This window comes from Saccopteryx bilineata, chromosome 2 (assembly GCF_036850765.1).
Source record: "Saccopteryx bilineata isolate mSacBil1 chromosome 2, mSacBil1_pri_phased_curated, whole genome shotgun sequence".
Taxonomy (NCBI): domain Eukaryota; kingdom Metazoa; phylum Chordata; class Mammalia; order Chiroptera; family Emballonuridae; genus Saccopteryx; species Saccopteryx bilineata.
In genome coordinates this window covers 100,088,189-100,109,448 of record NC_089491.1, presented here as the reverse complement: position 1 = coordinate 100,109,448, position 21,260 = coordinate 100,088,189, and the positions used below count along the sequence as shown (strand labels likewise).

At 42.1% G+C, this 21,260-nt stretch overlaps 1 protein-coding gene across 1 annotated transcript in view; it reads right to left on the bottom strand.

Moving 5' to 3' along the window:
• Positions 1-21,260, bottom strand: part of LOC136322280 (contactin-associated protein-like 3) — a 68,302-nt gene that overhangs the window by 15,274 nt on the left and 31,768 nt on the right. Inside the window, exons 10-14 of the mRNA XM_066254373.1 lie at positions 20,607-20,804; positions 16,950-17,106; positions 12,143-12,270; positions 2,973-3,143; positions 1,735-1,953 (exon numbers count right to left, since the gene is read on the bottom strand). Coding sequence (XP_066110470.1) covers positions 1,735-1,953; positions 2,973-3,143; positions 12,143-12,270; positions 16,950-17,106; positions 20,607-20,804 — 873 coding nt within the window. The remainder of the gene's footprint in view (positions 1-1,734; positions 1,954-2,972; positions 3,144-12,142; positions 12,271-16,949; positions 17,107-20,606; positions 20,805-21,260) is intronic.

Here is a 21,260-nt window from a genome sequence, read left to right as displayed (position 1 = left end):
TAGGGGTTACATAATTGAAACTCACTGCCGTATACAGGCACATATCTGTAATACTATATAACGTATAATTCAAATTTGTATGTATGTACAATACAAATCCCTACTTAGAGGAGCCCTCACTAATAAAGCTGTGGAAAGGAACTGAGGACGGAGAAAAGAAACAGAAGGAAGAAGAGGTGAAAGCAAAGCCAGGGTGTTCTTACTCCGTATTGTGAGCTCTTAGGTCAGGTGGTGTGACAGTAACTGAATAATATATACCTCTCTCTGTTTCTATCCTGTCTTGTGTGAGCCTGTCCTCAGACACAGAGACACAGGAGTTGTTACCAGAGACAGTCAGGGAATGCTGGGGTGTCTCCCCCATGGGCCAAGATAGCATGGGGGGGGTTTCTTACACTGAGCATGCCAGAAGTTAGAAAGATAAATGGACAGGGGCCCAGTGGCACCAAAGGCTAAAAAGATGATGAAATAGGAAGTAAGCCCTCCCATCCCAATCCTACAAGAACCCAGGGCTTGCGCAGGAGTGTGGGATGGTCTCTGAGAGTGAAGCCCATCACCCTCCCAGGTCGCGGCACCTGAACACCCCTCTTTCCTTTTGCACCAGCACTGGTCTCACAAGCCTGGCTTTCCTTGGGGCAGGCAGCCAGACCCGTGCTTCAGTGGCAGGGTCATCTGGAGGACAAGCTAAAAACAGACTTGGGGCTCATCCCCAGGGGGTCTGATTCAGTGGGCCTGGGGATTGTTACCCCCAATCTGACTTTTCAACTAGTTTCTCAAGCTTTAGAAACATTATCCTAGTGGGAATGTCAATTTGAGGTAGATTTCCATGCAAAATCTGTGCCTAGGAATGTCAATAATTCATCCTCAGGCTTATATATCAGAAAATAAAATTGTTTAACTTGACCCACTGTTTGATGACTTAAAGCGAATCCTTGGCTCAGTACAAACTTCCAAGTTTGAAGGTGAGTTTTATGGACACTATAAGATATCCTCAGGCAAAGCAGACTGTGTATTAAATTGTGATTTATATCAGTTTTTAATTGGACTGTGTCCTTATTCTCTTTCAGATACATGAGAAATGATCGAATGAGAGATACTTTGTTAATCTGGTTAGTTTCCAAATTAGAATAGAGTTAGTTGTCTAAAAAGTCATGTAGCAAAGCTTAATTATCCTTTTGGGAAAAATAATAAGAAAAAAATAAACAAGTTCATTAAAAGGAAGACTTCCACTACCCAGAGCTTTGATCTTTAAAGCATGGAGGGCAAGAAGAAAGTCAGTCCTTGCTCTGAACTTGGCACTGGCAAGAAGAGCAGCAGGGGGAGCACCGGACTGGGAGGAGCTGGGCTCCGGCTGAGGGTCCTGCTGAGCACAGACACAGAGGGCTGCCTCTGCTGACGTGGTTTCCCTCCTGTGGTCTGTTTTTGTGGGACACTGGAAAATTGTGTCCAAATTACTTGGTGGGCTTTCTAACCCTGAGAGTGAAATGGGAAAATGACTAAATATTGCTAATAGTTTTTGAAATGGTATTGATGAGAAGTAACTGAAACAAACACAAATCATCTATGGTATCAAGTGCAAGCTTGGCGATCAGTTCAAATACTAAACGAGCTCTTGGTACATGGTGCCGATAGTTGCAGTTGTTTGAACTTGGTATTATTATTCTTTTTACAGCTATGCTTTTCTCTTGGTCCTTGTCTGTTCGCAGGACAGCTTGGCTGTACACCAGCGGCACTCACCCACAAAGAGCTGGCTGTTGAGCTGCAGGCGGCTGTGCCCATCCACAGGGGCGGGCTGGGTCTTGCTAGGGAGCTGATCTACTTGAAGCCATGCTTCCTTGACGTTTCTCTCCGCCCTCACGTGGTGCCACCGATTGTCATTAAAGGGAGTGGAAGACCTCACCGTGACTTCACAAGGCCCATTCCCCACATCAAAGGAAAAGGTCACTTCTGCAGGAGCTGGAGATACAGGTGTAAGAGGTGCTCAAGTTAACTCAAAGGGGAGAAACTTTAGTCTGGAGCAGACATGAAAAAGGCACCATGACAATATGCTCTTTAGGAAAGCAGACCATGACAATGATGCAGACAGATGTCACTCCGAGTTGTCTAGGAGGGCAGAATAAAGCTGTATCCAGAGAAGAAAACACAAAGCTGTTTTTAACATAATCTTCCTTAGAGTTTACTATTCCTCTGGCTAAGCCCTGAGTATCAGATATACTTACAGAAAGAACACTAACATATTATCTGGCTTCATCTGTATAAGTGACTTTATTTCAAAGCACTATGTGAAATACTGATACTAAGGAACGGAGCTCCGCAAACATGAATAAACAATGTGACCTGCCTGACTGGGAGGTGGCACAGTGGGTAGAGCATTGACCTGGGACACTGAGGACCCAGGTTCGAAATCAGAGGTCACTGGCTTGATCGTAGGATCGTAGACATGATGCCACGGTCACTTGCTTGAGCCCAAAGGTTGCTGGCTTGAAGCCCAAGGTTGCTGGCGTGAGCAAGGAGTCACTCGGTCTGCAGTAGTCCCCGGTCAAGGCACATATTGATATGAGAAAGCAATCAATGAACCACTAAGGTGCCACAACTACGAGCTGATGCTTCTTATCTCTCTCCCTTCCTGTCTGTCTGTCTCTTTCTCTCTCAAAAAACAGACAAATGAACAAACAAAACAATGTGACTAGTCAATTAAGTCAAATAATTTTTTAATTTAGTTAACAGTTATTTGACTAGTTTGGTTTAATGTCTTGATTGCACATAGAGTTAAGGCAGCAGAAAATTGTATAGATAATTATAGTTCCTAATCATTGCTCTATTCCTCTATTAAAAACAGTTACTGAAAATCATAGATTGTTAGTATTTAATAAAGAAATATGCCTGACAAAGGAAGCACGGTAGTACATTGGAAAGTAGGTTACAAAGGGAGACTGCTGAGCGCCCAGTGGCTCTGCCCAGAGTGGGTGACTCACCGCGAAGCTCGAGCCGGATGAAGTCTGTGATCCCCAGGTTCTCTACAAACACCCCAGAGGAAGCCGTGGTCTTGAAAAAGAAAGATATGTCAGCACTAAACTCTCCTCGGAATGTAGGAAAATGAAGGTAAGAGGTCTCTGTATTGAAGGAAGCTGAATTCCAAAATGAATCTATTCAGAAAAAGAAAAAAAAAAGTGAAAATAATAATGAAACAAAACAAATAATTACATTTTATATGCCTAGCTGTTTTTCTTTTATCATTCAATGAATTAATTATCTATGTAGCCATGACATGAATATACAAATAGTGATTATTTCAAGGATTAATCTGGACCTCTGCAACTGAGTGGAGGGATAATCACTTGGGAAATGGCATATGTTTTTTTCAAAACAATATTACTTTTTAAGTTAATATAGAGAAAAATGGACTTTTTAGGGACATACAGTTATATGAATTTTAATACAGGCCCAGATTTGTGTAACCATCACCAAAATCCGGATAAAGGACCGTTCCACCACCCGCAGCTCACCCTCTGGCTCCTCCCCTACTGTCACACCCTCCCCCCACCTCAGGCTCTGGCTACTGTGATCTAGAGTCTAGTCTCTACTCGCATAGGTTTGCCTCTTCCAAATGTCCCATGAATGGAGCAGGCTGTAGGTAACCTCTGCGACGGGCATCCTGCGCTCCGCATAAAGCCTCTGAGATTCATCCAGGTGGTGCGTGTTGCTGTCCTTTCCATTTTCCTGCTCTGTCGCAGTCCACCTGGTGGACATGCCACCATTCATCTGTCCACATCTAAGAGCACTGGGGTTGTTTACAGATTTGGTCAGTTACAAATAAAGCTGCTACAAATATCTATCTAAAGGTCTTTATGTGAACATAAGTTCATTTTCTTAAGGCAGTGAATTTTAACTGGTGTGCTGCAAGAGTTTTTAACACATGCATTACCTGGTGACTTAGTCAGAGGCACTGACCCCTATTCCCTGAGACTGTCAAATAAAAAACGAAAGCAGCCAACACAACAATAGCCTTCTGGAGTGAATGAGTCAAAATTATACCTATACTTTTTGTCAGATTGGCAAACAACAACAATAACATATTTTTTGGTGTGCCACAGCATTTTAGTAATTAATTTGTGTGCCATGAGATGAAAAGGATTAAAAATGACTGCTGTAAGGTAAATATCCAGGAATATTCCTGGATCATATGGTAAGTACGTATTTAAACTTGTAAGAAACTTCCAAACATGCTGAGGATAGCTCAGCTGGTCCAAGCATTGGCCCTGGGTGCTGAGGATAGCTTGGTTGTTCTGAGAATCAGCCCCAGACAGGGTTGCTGGGTGAATCCCAGTCAGGGCACATGTGGGAGTCTGCCCATGTATCATGAAAGAAAGAAAGAAAGAAAGAAAGAAAGAAAGAAAGAAAGAAAGAAAGAAAGAAAGAAAGAGAAAGAAAGAGAAAGAAAGAAAGAAAGAAAGAAAGAAAGAAAGAAAGAAAGAAAGAAAGAAAGAAAGAAAGAGGAGGGGTGGGGAGGGAGGGAGGGAGGAAGGGAGGGAGGAAGGAAGGAAGGAAGGAAGGAAGGAAGGAAGAAAGGAAGGAAGGAAGGAAGGAAGAAAGGAAGGAAGGAAGGAAGGAAGGAGAGAAGAAAGAAACTGCCAAACAGTTTTCCACAGTGGCTGTTCCTTTTTAAACTCCCACCCACAATGTGCAAGAGATCCAGTTGTCTCCTGTGCTCACCAGCACGGGTATTGGTAGTATTTTTATACTTTAGTTTAGCAGTTCAAATTGATGTGAAGTGGTATCTCATGGTGTTTTTAATTTTCTTTCCTATCAGCTGATGATGTTTTCCATTTCCTGTTCTTATTTGCCATTCTTATACCCTCTTTGGTGAAGTATCTATTCAACTTGGGGGAGAATTGACATCTTTCCTATGTTGTCTTAGACTTTTTGATTCCTTTCTTCAGCATTTGGTACATGTTTTTGTTAGCTGTCTGCCTAAATATCATAAATTTTGGAGCTATTAAAATGATAGTCTTGAATATTTTGGTTTCCAGTTATACATTGCTAGCATATATGATCAATTTCTGTGTTGGCCTTGTTATCCTTTAATCATATAAAGCTCATATATTGGTTCTGGTAGGTTTTTTTTTTTTGTTTTGTTTTTTTTTTTTTTGGTAGATTCCTTGAGACTTTCTATGTAAACAATCGTGCATGTATCTGTGAATAAAGCTTTCTTGCTTTCCAATCTGTATGCACTATTTCCTTTCTTCTTTGTTTCTGTGTGACAGAGACAGAGAAAGAGAGAGAAACAGATAGGGACAGACAGACAGGAACGGATAGAGATGAGAAGCATCAATTTTTCGTTGTGGCACCTTAGTTGTTCATTGATTGCTTTCTCATATGTGCCTTGACCGGGGGCTACTGCAGACCAAGTGACCCCTTGCTCTAGCCAGCAACCTTGGGCTCAAGCTGGTGAGCCTTGCTCAAACCAGATGAGCCTGCACTCAAGCTGGTGACCTTGGGGTTTCAAACCAGGGTCCTCCGCATCCCAGTCTGACTATCTATCCACTGCGCTGTCTGGCCAGGAGCACTATATTCTTTCTTATATCACTGCACTTGCTAGGACTTCCAGTGTGATAGAAGTTGTTGAATAGAAGTGGTGAGATTGGATATACATATTTTGTTCCCAGTTTTAGGGGGAAAGCATTCAGTTTTTCACCCATAATTATGTTGCTAGCTGTTTTTGTATAGATACCATTTATTAGGCTGACGACATCCCCTTTTATTCCTAGTTTGCTATGAATTTTATTGCAAATGCTATTATGATGAATCTATGTTGAATTTTGAATTTATCATAATTAAAATTATGTTGATAGCAATTCATGTAGAAAATGCATGTGGTGTGACTTTTATCTTTAGACTATTGATAAAGTTCATGACAATGACTAATTTTCAAATAGGGGATCAGCTTGGCATCCTGGTATAAAACTTGGCTGGTGATTCTTTTAATAGTCCTAGATACTTTGCTAAAATCCTCATTTGTAATTATCTTCTTTCTTTCTTTCTTTCTTTCTTTCTTTCTTTCTTTCTTTCTTTCTTTCTTGTTTGTTTTTTGCATTTTCTTTGTCTTGTTTGGTTATCAGGGCATTGTTTCCTCATTAGTTGGAAAAAATTTCGTCTTTTATTTTCTGGGAGAGATTGTGTGGATATGGTGTTATTTCTTCTCTTGTAGAATTCACCAGTGAAACCACTGCAATCTGGATTTTTTTTTTCCCAGAAGGCTTTTAGTTACAAATTCAATTCCGTTAAAACTTTTAGGTCTATCACAGTTGTTTGTTTCATCACGAGTAAGTTTTTGTACTTAGTTTTCAAGGAATTGGTCCATTTCATCTATGTTTTAGAATTTGTGTTTGTAAAGCCGTTTGATGTATATTCTCATTGTACTGTTGATGTCTGTGGGGTCTGTAGCGATATCCCAACTTTCATTCTCATATCAGTAATTTTTATCTACTCTCTTTTTAAAAGCTTTCCCAGAGGTTTATCAATGTCATTGGTTTTTTAAAAGAATCATTGTGTCTTTAACTTCTATTGATTCTGCTTTTAATTGATATTTGTTCTCAATCATTTTCTTCTTCTGCTTGCTTTTGATTACTTTTTCTAGTTTTTTTTTGGTGAAAGCGTAAATTATTGAATTGAGATTTTTTTCTTTTGCAATATAAGCATTTAATACTATAAATATCCCTATAAGGGCTGCTATACCTCCATTCGACCAATTTTTGTTTTGTGACAGAGACAGACAGAAGGACAAATAGAGACAGACAAGAAGGGAGAGAGATGAGAAGCATCAATTTTTCATTGTGGCTCCATAGTCTCATTAGTTGTTCATTGATTGCTTTCTCATATGTATGTGCCTTGACCGGGGTGGGGGGAGGGCTACACCAGAGCAAGTGATGCCTTGCTCAAGCCAGCGACCCTGGGCTCAAGTCGGTGACCTTGGGCTTCAAGACAGCAACCATGGGGTCATGTCTATGATCCCATGCTCAAGCCAGCAACCCCACACTGAAGCTGGTGAGCCCATGATCAAGCTGGATGAGCCCATGCTTAAGTCAGTGACCTTGGGGTTTCAAACCTGATGCATCTGATCAATTTTGATATATTATATTTTCATTTTCATTCAGTTCCATATATTTTATAATATCTGTTGAGACCTTGACTCATGTATTATTTAACACCTTGGTGTTTAATTTTTAAGTATTTGAAGGCTTTCTCATTAACTTTCCTATTTATTTCTAGTTTAATTCCTGTCAGAGAGTGTGTTTTGTATGATTTAAATTATTTAATATTTGCTAAAGTTTGTTTTATGACACAAGATACAGTGTTTCTAGGATAAATACCTATGTGCATTTGAAGGAAGTATCTTGTGCTCTTTCTTGGTAGAGAGTTCTATAAATGTCAATTAGATTCAGCTGGTTTGTGGTAAAGTCTGGTCTTCTATATCCTTGCAGATTTTCCCCGTTAGTTCCACAGGTTAATAAAAGAGAAGTAGTGAATTCTCTAATTATATTATAGATTTGTCTGTTTCTTCTTTACATCCTGTCAGTTTTTGCTTTATGTATTTTGAAGCTCCATTATTAACATACACATTTAAGATTCACATGTCTTCTTGGTCCCATTTTTGTATCTCTTAATTTGCTTTTAAGCAAAGATTTTAATTTAGAAACATCAGCTTTCTTTTAACTAGTGTTTGAGTAGTATGTCTTTTTCATCCCTGTAATTTATTATGTCATTATATTTGAAGTGAGCTTCTTATACATAGTTGAGCCGGAACAATCTGTCTTTTAACTGGTCCGTTTAGACCATTTACCTTAAATACAAATGTTGATGTGTCACTTTAGATCTATCATTTTATTATTTTTTCCTGTTTTTTCTAGTTTTTGTTCTCCTGTTTCCCCTTTCCTGTCTGCATTTGGCTTAAACACTTTTTAGTATTCTATTTTTATTTGTCTGTAGTGGTTTCTTTATTGCTTGTTCTAGGAATTACAACATATGTATTCTTACCTTTTCAGTCTTCTTAGGCTCTTTATCCTCAACTATTTCAGGTGAAATGTAAACACCTCACCAGCCATTTTGCTCTTTTAGTCGGTCCCCTTTACGTTGTTGCGGCATATTACATCTACATAAATTAAAAACCCTCTAAGATGATGTATTTTTTTCTTTCAACCCTCAAATCTATTTAAAATAGCTCAATAAGAGAATGGTCTGTTTAATTTACTCAGATATTTACCATTTCTAATGCTTATTTTCTATTCTTGATGTCTCAGATTTCCTTCTGATGTCATTTCCCTTCTGTTTGAAAACTTCCTTTAGAAATTCTTTTAAAGCAGGTCTCTGGCAATGAGTGTTTTTAGTTTTCCTTCATCTGAGAATTTCCTCATGTGAGCTTCATTCCTGAAAAATATTTTTGCTGAATATAGAATTCTGGACTGACAATATTTTCAGCACTTGAGAAGTGTTTTGCCAATTCTTCTGGTTTTCACATTTCTGGTGAGAAATTCATTGTCGTATGAACTGGTGTTTCTCTGTATATAATGCATCATATGCTTTCTGGCTGATTTTCTCATTGTCTATACTTTACAACAGTTTGCTTATATTGTGTCTGGACATGAATTTCTTTGAGTTTATACTGTTTCAGGTTTATTCAACTACCTGTCTTTTGCCAAACTTAGAAAGTTTCCAACCATTAATTTTTCAAATACTTCTTCAGCTCTGTGCTCTTTCCTGTCTTCTTCTGGAAATTCAACTGTATGAATGTTAAGTCTTTTATTATTATGTCCCTTAGGCCTTGTTCATTTCATTTCAATCTGTTTTCTTTTTTCCTAATTGGATACTTTATCTTCAAGATCATCGGCTATTTCATCTCAACTCTGACATGTAGCCCATCCTGTGTATTTTCTACTTGTTCCTAGACTTTCAGTTCTACACTTCATTTAACTCTTCTCTATGTATCCTATTTCTTTGCTGAAATGTCCTCTTTTTCGATTCGTCTTAGAAGTGCTTATGATTACTTGTTAGAATGTTTGTGTAATAGTCATCTTAAAGTTTTTTTTCAGATCATTCTAACCTCTGTGATATTGAAATTAGTACCTGTTGATTATCTTTTCCTATGCAAGCTCAGGTTTTTCTGGTTCTTTGTATGGTAACTAATTTTGGATTACTTCCTAGATATCTTAAATATTATGTTAACCAATTCTGGGCTTTGTTTAACTTTTATGAAGCATGTTGACATTTTTCTTTTTTCTTTCTTTCCTTTTTTTTTGGCAGGCAGTTGGTCTGGTTATGATCTAGCACTGCATCTGACCTGCCTGCAGTGGGTCATGACGCTAATGACAAGCCAGTGTTCAAGGAGTTTTCAGGGCTCTTCAGATCTGCCTCACTCGTGCGCTACTCAGTGGCAAGTCTGGGTCCTGGGTATAGCCTCTTAGTTCAGTTCTCACTTCTTTGGTCCATAGTTACAGTCAGACCCATGCATGTGCATCTCTGAGGGGAGCCCCAGACTTCATAAACAACCGGTGGCCCTGCTTCCCTAAGCAGTTCCCTCTCTGTGCTCTTTCAGCTACTCACCGGGTCCCTGTTGCTGTCTTCTCAACTAGAAAACAGCCCTATTGCCCTCTCTTAGGCACTTCTGCAACTGTACCCATGTTTATTGCCAAGTGACGGTTGAACAGAAAAAGAACACAGAAGTCGCATGAGTTGTCCCCAGTTCCGGAGCCATGGCCGCCATGTTCAAAGCAGAAGCCTTCTTCTCTCACAGGTTTGTACTCTGGGCGCCCGAGGCAGCCTCTGTCACTATTGCCAGAGGACCAGCTGGTGTCTGGGGCTTCAGAAAACAGAGGAAAGGGAGTAAATGTGATTTGTGCACTCCCTGTGAGAGAGGAGTTCCCTGTACCATCCTCCAGCCAGGACTCCAGGGCTGCTTCTGCAGCTCTTTCTCTCTGGGACCAGAGCCCTATCTAGGCCCTCTGAGATGCTGGAGGGATAATACATGGTGAATCCTGGTTTCTCTTCCTGCTACAAGTTGCTGTCCAGAGTGCTGAGATAACTGCCTCATGCATCTGCCCAGGTTGTAGGTGAGCTGTGGGACAGATGTTTATCCAGAAACAGGAATGTGCTCTGCATTTTTATGCACAAGTAAGACAAACACGTCTTCATTCCATTGTCTGTCAGGGTATATTAATGTGCTCTCTACATTCTGACTAGGCACATCTCGATATTTTTATTCTCTGAAATGAGAAACTCTTACTTTTATTCAACAGCAAGGTTCAGAAGTGCCAGGATTTTCTCACATGCCACCTCTCCCCCTAGGCCTCCCCGGGAAGATATAGCTCCACAGACAGCCCTCCCGCATGGCCCCACGGGGCTCAGAGGAGAGCACCAGCCAGCACGGCCTGGGCGCCACTGACACTGGCCCCTCCTCTTATGTGAGCACCCCTGGAAGGGTTGGGGCAGAGGACTGATGTGGCAGCCGGATGTCACTCCTGCTGGCTGCTGTGTACAGTAGCATCTCAGTGGACCATGGCAGGAGCTGGCTGACCAGCTCTGGGGCCACGGCCATAATCAAGCATGGGTAGCAATGGAGGTGGATAATGGATCATTTAAAAAAATTGAAGCAATTAAGATGTGGGTCATGGCCCTGGCTGGTTGGCTCAGCGGTGGAGCGTACGCCTGGCGTGCGGGGGACCCGGGTTCAATTCCTGGCCAGAGCACATAGGAGAAGCGCCCATTTGCTTCTCCACCCCCCCCTTCCACTCTGTCTCTCTCTTCCCCTCCCGCAGCCAAGGCTCCATTGGAGCAAAGATGGCCCGGGCGCTGGGGATGGCTCCTTGGCCTCTGCCCCAGGCGCTAGAGTGGCTCTGGTCACGACAGAGCGACGCCCCGGAGGGGCAGAGCATCGCCCCCTGGTGGGCAGAGCCTCGCCCCTGGTGGGCGTGCTGGGTGGATCCCGGTCGAGCGCATGCGGGAGTCTGTCTGACTGTCTCTCCCCATTTCCAGCTTCGGAAGAATGCAAAAAAAAAAAAAAAAAAAGATGTGGGTCATGAGGAAGAAAAGAGGAGTCCTTAGTGGCTGTAATGTTTTCAGTCTAAGGAGCAACTGAATAATGGGGTTGCCATGCACTGAGTTATGGAAATATCTCTTTTTTTTCTTTTCATTTTTTTGAAATGTGCAGAATAGCTGGTTAGTTAGAGCCAGGGCCTGGAGTTCAGGGAGACAGGGTCTGAGGTATAGACATGGGGTCACTGCCACTACTGTGGTATCTAAAGCCATGAGCCCATGGGAAAAGATCACCAATGAATTGCAGAGAGGAGACCGGGCTGGAATGGAGCCCGGGGCACCCCATCACTGTCCCACAGCTGAGACAAAGGAAGAACGGGAAGGGGAGGAAAAGAAGAAAGCATTTGTTGGCTTGTGGCCTCCAAGTGAGGAAAGTGAGTCAAGAAGAGTGAATCAGGAGAGAGAGGAGCCCCAAGTAGCTGACCAGCCAATCTGGACAGCAGCTGAGAACCACGTGGGACTTAGGAACACTGTGGTCTCCCTGGGGACCTGGAAAAAGCAGTTTCTGGGAAGCAATGGAGGAAGTGCCTGAATAGAGTCTATTGAAGATAGATTACAAGGAGAAAAGGTGAAGCTCATGCTCACAAACTTTCTAGTTTAACTATTTGGGGGAGGGAAGGCTGTGAGAGCCACCTGATGCCAGCAGAGAGGTGAGAGGAGTGAGGGGCGGGAGGTTTTCTGTGTGAAAACTCCGACTGCCTGAAGGCATCAAGAAACAGGCACACTTGGTAGGTACTGTCCTTTCATTTTCTCCATCTCGTCCATTTTAGGCATCTCAGCATTCATCAAAGTGCCCTGTACTTAGTAGGTATATATTACATGTTTGCTGACCAAGTGACATAGTATTTCAGATGATTCCATGAGCCCTCACAGCAGTACTCTGATTGATCTACTACAGAAGAGACACAGAACCCACAGGCAATATAATTTTTCTCAATTACGATTATGATGCACACTTATTTTATAAGCTAATAATACATCCCTCATGAAGCATGGATTATCAGGAGAGACAGTGCCCTTGTGAACCCATACTCAGGACACCTCCCTCCCCACGACTTACTGTCCCCCCTGCAGAGCAGAGGCCCCAGTGTGTAGGAGGCTTCAGAATGTGGTTGGCCCGCATCTGTCCTCACAATTGAACGGACTGGCAGGTGCTCCTTATGGGAAAGGACTACGGTGTCACTGGTCCTGGAAAACAAGTACAACAACCTTCACCTTCCTCGGAGTGACATACAGAGAACTCATAGCCTTTTCCTGCAGTTCAAGAGGTAGTAAGCTAACTCTCTACATACCTAACAGTTGGGAAGTCTAATGGCTCATCTGCACATTTACAGGCATGGTCAAGTGTTTAATGAGGTCGTCTGAGGGCCCCAGGCCACAGTCCACCTACAGGACCACAGTCAGGAAAGCTGGCAGGTTCCAAGTCTGCTCACAGGCACAGGCACGAGACCACATTTCAACACAGTAGAGCAGTTCACCTCTCTTTCCCTGTCGGCCACTGAGCAGCACTTACATGCAGAGCTTATACCTGGGAGAGCAGCCAGCCTGGGAGAAACCGCCTGACAGGAGTGAGGTTTTCAGTTCTCAGATTGTTTTTACTAAAGTTTCTGAATTCCTATTGTGGTAACTAGGCATTTCTTTAATTGTTAATACCATAAATTTTAATACAAAAAATATAGCAAAATACCGATTCAAAACCAGGTGAAGGTATGACACAATGCAATCTTAAAATTAATCAGTGGATACTGCACGAGGAAGGGCTTTGTCAGTTACTGCCACCATCCATTCATTTGACTGATGCTTGCTGCAGTTCTTCTGTCTGCCAGGCTCTGCGTGCTGGGGATGTGGGTATAAAAACCACCAGCAATGTCCCAGAAAACCTAGTGGATGTTATAAATAATAACAATAACATATTCGTGCCAGCGAGTATTTGGGAAGGCGTGACTAACTGTAGTTACAATGCAACAGAGGCTGAACCGGGAGCCAGAGGACAGGGACCAAGTACTGGGTGGTTCTGATGTCCTCTCTGGACAAATAAGGAGATGTCCCTTCCCTTGTAACTGTTCATAGTTTCTATTATATACTCCAATTGCATATGTGCTTTTGACTTATGGACAAATAAGAGTTTGTCTAAGTGATCGTTCTGACACTCTGAACCTGTGTAAAACCTAGTCGGTTTCAATTTCTAACAATTACAAAGCCACCACTCAGTCCCGGGTAGACAGGGACAGCATATGAACCTGCCACTCGTGCAGGTAAAAAAATCAGCAACTTCATAAGGTTCAACCCTGATGTCTTTGCTGAAAACAACTTGCATAACTTAACAGTGAACTGTTACAATTCTGTTTAGGCATCAAAATCTTCTTTTAATGTTGAAGTTTTAAAAATCACTGAGATTTTAATTTTGTTTAAAAATTTTAATAAAGTGACTGGCAGTGTATATGGTAAGATATGAAAAATATAAATTATTTATCATGAAAGTTAATAAACAATTTTTTTGAATCAGGTTGTTTCCAAAAACAGACTAAAGAACACATGGCCTTACTGCGCTAAGCCCCTGTGACTCCTGCTGGTGGCCTCCAAGTGAGGACAGTGGGGGCTGCTGGTGGAGGCTGACACCCCATAAACAGAATGCCTGTCTTTGGCAGGAACTGTGGCCACAAGCCAGCAGGTACCACTGGATTATGGGGAGCCAGTCCAGGAATTTATTTTGTTTTAAATCTGGGGATAATACCCAAAATTAATTCCTGGTGGAAATGTTACAAGTAAGTATTTTAATTCTTGTGATTGGTATTTGGTAGAACATCTTGAAGGAAAAATATAAGCGTACTAGTTAATTAAGGATTCCTGAAATTTCAAGAAAAAAAAAAGAACAAATTCAAGAACAAATTGCACTGTTTAATGTAGTGCGTACCTACACATTAATTCTGTCTGTAACACAGACGTGCACACAGAGCCCTGCAAACATGTAAGGAAAATCACGATGCATGTTGCGTGTATTACAGACGCCCTTTCCATTTTTGTTTACAAAGCGCCTTCCTGAATCTGAGGAAAATTTAAAGAATTCTTATTTCAAACTTCGTTCTTAGTCCCAGCCATCACCAACGGCCCACACTTCACCTGAGATTTGATAATTGCCACGGTCACCAGGTTTGTTCCAAACAGCCTCATTTCTACTTATATCTCAATTTTTTTGTTGCTTCTCGGTTTTCTCCCCCCAAAGTTTGTAAATACTGCATATCTAGACATGACCATTTCTCACAAGTTTTAAATATTCAGTAAGAGAACATACAAATCCAATTCTTTTCTGTTTTAGTTCCTCCTAATGCTCTAGAAATTATTCTTCCTGTTTCCTGTTTTTTCGGTAGACACTTTGGAGGGATAACACAGCTGTAAGTACTTTAACTTGTTGAGAAAGATTATAGGGGGGGAATATTGGGTCAACTTTCACGTCTTCTGATTGCTGGGTAGAAGAACGGACTGGTGACCCTATAATCACCATCACCCAGGATTACACATTTGAAAGCTCCAGGTCTCTCGGTCGGGCTTACTGTTCTTTTTGTCGTCCCTCTTGCAAAGCCAGGCTGGGTTCTTTGTTCATATTAAGACTTTTAAAATGACTTCTCTGTATATTTATCAGGGAAAACTGTTTCTAGCATTTTACTTTCAATATTTGTAGGTGTATAGACAAAATATACTTGTTTTTAATTCAATATGGCATATTTATATGTAAGTGAATATTTTTGTCTGATTTATTGTGTATGAATAACCATACATTTTTAAATCTTATTTCATGCTTGCTGCTTTCTCTTCTTGTTTAGATTTCTTTTCCTATATTTTAGGTTAACTAAATTGTTTAAATCCCATTTTTTCTTTCTTCCCCCTACTGATTTAAACACCACATGCTCTGTTTCTACTCTTTTAGAAGTTGCACTTAAAATCTTAATGTCTACAGTTTAAGCATTCTAATGCTAATAAATATTTACAAACCAACTTTTAAATTTCAATTTATATTTTCATTTCTAAACATTCTTTTAGTTCCTTTGTAATTGAAAGTCATCTTTGTTAATAGGATCTTATTATTTTCTCATGTTTCGATGTTAGTGTTTATTTTTAGTTATATGTTACCGATGTTTAGTATTTACCTGTTTTATTTGTTTAACCTCCAGGTTTACAAATTTCTTCCCTCAATATTTCTTCTTGCATCTGAGATCTTCAGACTACTTTCTTTCATTCTGAAAACTGGCTTTACTTTTCTTGTAGAGTATGCTGGAGGTAAATTTCTTCAGTGCCTGTTTGTCTGGATCTTAGTATTATCTCACTTTTGAAAATGGTGAACACTTGGAATTTCACAGTTGTTTCACTTGCATGTTGTGACCGGTGTCCCACCTGTGTGCTGTGCTGCTGAGGGGAGTTCCGTTAGCTGTCTAATTGTCTTTCCTGTAAGAGCCTTCCATCTCTGCTCCGTTAACATTCTCTTCAGTGTCCTTTGATTTTACCCTGATGTGTCTCTAGCTATGAATTAACTTGTTTATCCTGCTTGGTAATCTAGCACTTCCCCAAACCTGGAAATTTCTCAGCCATGTGAACATTGCCCCTTATCTTCGATCTTCTCTTTTGGAACTTAAATCAGATACATGTTCAGTCTCCTCACCACTCCTCTATGTCTCTGCTTCTTGGTTAGCACTTGGATCCTCTCTGTGCTACACTGTTGTTTGTTTACATGTATTTCCCATTTCACCAATTTTCTGATCCCTTGTGTCTACTGTCTGATCTGATGATAGTCATTTTTAAATTTTTTTAAAAATTATTTTAATTACATTTCAATGATATTTTCATTTCTAAACATTCATTTGGTTCTATTGTAAAATCGCAGCCATCTCTGTAAGTTGTATCTGATGGCCTTGGCATGTTTTAATGCCAGTGTTTATTTTGCAAATGGCTTACATATTTATTTTATCTCTTGTTTTTACTGTATCCATTATCTGGGGCTTTTAGGTATCACATCTATACCTTTGTGGTTTCTTCTGCCTCTACATCTCCTCTTCTCCAGTGCTGTGTGTAGTACCGGACTGTGAGCTCATGTTTGGTGGCACTTTACCTGTGAGAATCCTGTGAGGTCTGCACAAAGCGGGAAGCAGGGCTCCAGTAAAAACTTCATGAAACTCAACCATGAGCCACCGGTGCCGCCAACCTGCAGCCATGTTAACCTAATTTAAGGACCATCCAGGTCGTGTAACTATGGACTCTAAGTCTGTGTGAGAGCAGGTCTGTAGACATGAGTTTTCAGGGAGTTGTTATGATTATATTTTACCTAGAGTGCTAACTGAAAGATTTGTCCTCATCCACATTTCTTCAGGTTTGTAGCCTTTAAGACCTCCAGCTGTAGGGACAGTGATGTGTTACATAAATTGTCTACGCATACTCTTTCATGGGCTCAAGGTTTATCTGGTTTTCCCTTTGTGGCCATTTGGAAACATGACGAGAAATTAGAGAGAGGTCAGCAAATAGCCCTAGGTCAGCCATGCGGTGATTATCTTATTAACTGGGTGAAACTCAACTTTAAGAAGTCTGCTCCTTCACTTTTAGTAAATGGGAAACATTTATCTAGTATTCCTATTTTGTCTTGTTGGAAAAATAAAACAAGCATGATTATTTATTCTCAGGTAAACAGAAATAGCCACCTTAATAGTTTAGGCTTCAAATTAGTTACATCGCTCATGTCAAAGCTTATACTTTTCACTTGCTAGGGATCCTTTAATCTATTGTCTCTCCTGTGTTGTCTTGTCCAATGTCTGCCTAAGGTGCAGAGCTTAAGCAATATAAAAGAAATCACAGTTTACACAGGGAAATTATATGGAAATCACCATTCATCCCGGTCAGCATCACAGCCGCAGTAACACTGAGAATCAGTGCAGTTCCCCTCTGATCCACAAGCACACCTGTGAGCAGCAGGCAGCGCACCTGCCCGGTAAGTGTCTGTGTCATTGGTTCTTCCAACCCTCCAGCTCCCTAGGCTTCCATCTGAAAGACAAGTGTGAGAAAGGTGACACCTCCCTTGGCCCCACTACCTGCCTCCCCAGCACAGTCCCCTTACTCCCCTCTGTGAAAACAGAGAGAGTGAGCATATCTTAATTTTGAGTAAGCTCATTTTTAAGAGGACTTCAAACTGTTTGAATATATTTTAATATCAAGACTTGTATTAGAGTCATATTTTTTTTCTCTTATGATAAAATGAACAAGTAATCCCTAACTCATTCAGGACTGATATTACATATATTATAGATTTCTCTTGAGGATTCCAAATACACAACTTATTTGAAAATTACACTAAAAATTTGTCATCAAAATAAAAAGAAAAACAGTGTAATTTATATACTGAATCTAAAATGTTTGAGATCCTAAGATGCCATTGAAAGAATTTTGTAAAATGTAGACTTCTTTCCCTTTATTCATTAGCTAAATACAGGTACTTTCTATCATGTCTGAGACGTTTTAGGAGACGTGATGTTTTACACACTGTCTGGGCTGGCTCTGCGCTTGGCAGCTAGAGCAATGGCACGGGGAAGCCTTCCTGCTGCCTGCACTGAGGGGCGAGGCAGGACACCTCGGGTGAGCCCAGCCCACTTCCTCAGCCCAGGCCCCTGGTCAGGTCCGCGCAGCCCGGGGTCAGGACAGAGGCCCTCACCGCTACAGGCACTCTCAAGACACTGCCAGGCCCCTTTCGGGTCATGGCACACCAGGACAAGGACAGTTGTGAAGGCAGAGCAGGCTGGAGGGTGGAGGGAAAGCAGTTTCTAGTACACAGTGAGTGAGAGGAGCAGGGGAAACGGAAGCGACTTCAAATAGAGTGGCTCTGCCAAGATGCCTGTCCACTTCCGTGTGCTCTTCCAAACCCTTAGGCTGTCCCCATCGGCCCCTGCCCAGAACCTGGAACACAGCCTGGCCTCGCCGTAACTGACCAGGCCACTGCTCCTAGGGCCCCGGTCCCAGGAGACTCCTGCCTCTGCTGACAATCTTCAGCTTCGCTGGTCAACAGCCCCACCGCCCTCGTCACCACCAGCAGGCTCGGGGCTGAGATGCAGGCAGAGAAACCTACAGTAGTCTTTTGTTGTTTTAACACGTTGGAAACTTATTTCCAGAAGATAGATCTTTTTAGCACAGATATTTAATAAATATGTTTCAAGATACCATTTTAAAAAGGTAATGATTCAACACATTCTTTCACAGATGGAAGAACACAGAAGTCATTATACACAATGCACAACTGTATGATTACATGGCAGTATTTCATTTTCTCTATAAAATTAGAACCATTCAGTTTTATTAAGGTAAAAATACATTTGGCTCCATTCAGAATTTTCTTGAGTATTTTTAGAGAATTCGTATAAAGAAATTTAAAATAACATGAAAAAGGATTAGAGACTGAACCCTGGCCAGCTGGTTCAGTGGTAGAGTGTTGGCCTGGCCTGTGGATGTTCTGGGTTCAATTCTTAGTCAGGGTACACAGGAGAAGCCACCACCTGCTTCTCCCCACCTCCTTCTGGTCCCACAGCCATAGCTTGATTGGTTAGAGCACATTGTCCCCAGGTGCTGAGGGTAGTTCCATGGATCCTGTGCCTCAGGTGCTAAAAATAGCTCAGTTGCAAGCATGGCCCCAGATAGGCAGAGCATCAGTTCAAGAAGGGGGTTGCCAGGTGGATTCTGGTCAGGACGCATGTGGAAGTCTGTCTGTCTCCCCTCCTCTCACTCGGAAAAGAAAAAAAAAATAGAGACTGAAGTGAAAAGGAGAGATGCTGATGAGCAGGGTGTGGGACTCCCCACCCCCCAAGTCATGTCAGCCCCTGATTCATGGTCTTTCTCTGCAGCCACAGCCAATCCTCAGTGACAGCAGACACAGGATGGCGGCTACATTGTTTCCTAGAATCCACACTAACTTTCACATAACTGCCCCATTAGCTTCCCATAGTCATGTTCCCCAGAATGACCTGCACCGCAGAAACCTTAAGGACACAGAAGGAAGGAAGGGAAAATGCTCCTGGACCTGGAACAGATCTCAGGCCCATGGGCTTCGCCCAGCCCTCCTGAAAAAACCAAAGCGACACCCAGGCTGCTGCCCTGGAGCCCCAGTGGCTGCACCCTGTCTCCTCCCCTCTCCTGGTTACCAGCAACCCCAAGGTCCTACATCTTCTGAGAATTTGAAGGGTAGCAAATTCTTGGGCTAGAAATGAATTTTGATGGACAGTCTCCAGTCTCCCCTACGCAACTCCTAAGCTACTTGCTGCACTGTGGCCGTCACCTTGTGCTGTCCTCACATTAACGAGGGCTCCCACTGAAGGCCCTGTTTTCTCTTCCACACGAGGGCCCTCCAGTGCCCCGCACACCTGTTTGTTTCTACTGATAATGCAGACAGATTAAGTTAGCATCACCAGCGTGAGGTGCATTAGGCTTCACTATTTGCCCGCCTCATCTCTCCCCTAATTAAAAGCTTCGAGAAATATACTGAGTTTGTTTAAGTTGAGTTTCTGCTGAAAATTCTCCGGTTGCAGTGTATAAGAAATGCAAACAGCTCAGGCATGCATAGATGATGAAGTCCTTACCAAGGTTTTAATAAGTTTAAAAGTCTTTTTTCTTATTGTGATTTCCACTTAGCTCCAATTAAATACTCTTTTTGTTGCTGTTTTATATATTTCTGCCAAAGGGATAACAATGAGCAATCTCACTTGCACATTAATTGGTAGACTCTGAAACCTCGTGTGGTGTCCAGGTCTGGAGCAGGCCAAATGCTAGCATGTGCAGGGGAGTCTGCTCCCTGCCGCCCTGACTGGCTTGTGTCTGACTCTGCTGGTGGTTGGCTCTGACCTTGGCCTTGTCTTCCCTGGTTAGACCACCCAGCCCACACTGTTCCCTAGCACCAACCTGCTCTCTGAGAGGTGGCTTTCTCCTTCTCCTGGGAACACTTGATTTCAGTTCAGTGATGTATTCTGCAGTAATCAACCACTAGTAAGCACTCAGCCTTCCCGGACCCACTTAAAAATCCAATACGCTGGACCGTTTACTTTGTGCTATTGATAGATGCTGTGCCATTAACTTCTGGCAAGTTTAGTTCTCAAAACTCAGAAAGATGAAACAATTTCCCAAGGCACACAGCGGAGCGGTCAGCTTGGAACTTGAACTCAGTGGACCCTGCCTACCGCCCTCTGCTCACCCCACTTCCCAGATGCCTGGTCAGAGAAGGGGCAGACCAGCCTCCAGAAAACCAGGGCTGCCCTCCATGGTGGACGAGCACTGAGAGGGTAAGGCCTGGAAGAGAGGCTTTCACTGCCCAGTGGCCCAGGTGGGTCTGGGAAGAGACTTCAGATCCTTCTTGACTTTGAACAAGGCGCGATCTATGTTGACATTGCTCTTTGCTCCAAGGAAAAGCATCTCTGTAATTTTCAGATGGTGTCCCACAGTGCACAGGTTCTTGGCATCGGTGCAGGCCCAGGTGACTGCCATGGTGTGACACTGCTCTGAGTACTCACCGTGGTGGCCTGAAAGCCTGGGCTTCCGGCAGAGGAAGGTCAGCTCCTGTTGGCAGTGGTGCGCATGGTCAGTTATGGCCTGGAGCTGGTCCCGGCTGGCCGTGTACTCGAAAAACACAGGGTGGGGGTGTCCTTCGTTCGAGCTTTTGACCTGGGCCATGTGGGAGCCGTTGTGCTGCACCGAGGTCCATGCTGCGTCTTGTGGGTGGAAACAGGGTTAGGGAGGAGAATGGAGACTGTGACTAGGCCACAATACTGACAAATAAATATAGAAGTCAGAAGCATCTTTTGTGTGAATTAAGGATTTTATTTTTGTAGCTACCAGAAGTCTTTCAGGTTGAAATCAAAGTCAGTGAAATTCTTAAAATGTTACTATTAGGACATTTTCTTTATGGAAATTTGCATGACCCTGAATGTAGTCAAAATTTTCAAGGAACCCATTTTTAACATTCTGCATAGTATCAGTCAAAATTATAAATGAAATATTTTTCTTTCCATTACCATAAGAAGAAAACCAACTTTTATTGTGAATATGTGCACCTTTTAAATAAATATATTCCTTAACTGTCTGAGCATCTTTTTCTAAGATAATCAAATGATTGTGTAAAAGGCACATTTGATGAACAAGCTCCACATAATTGTGCAAAATGATAA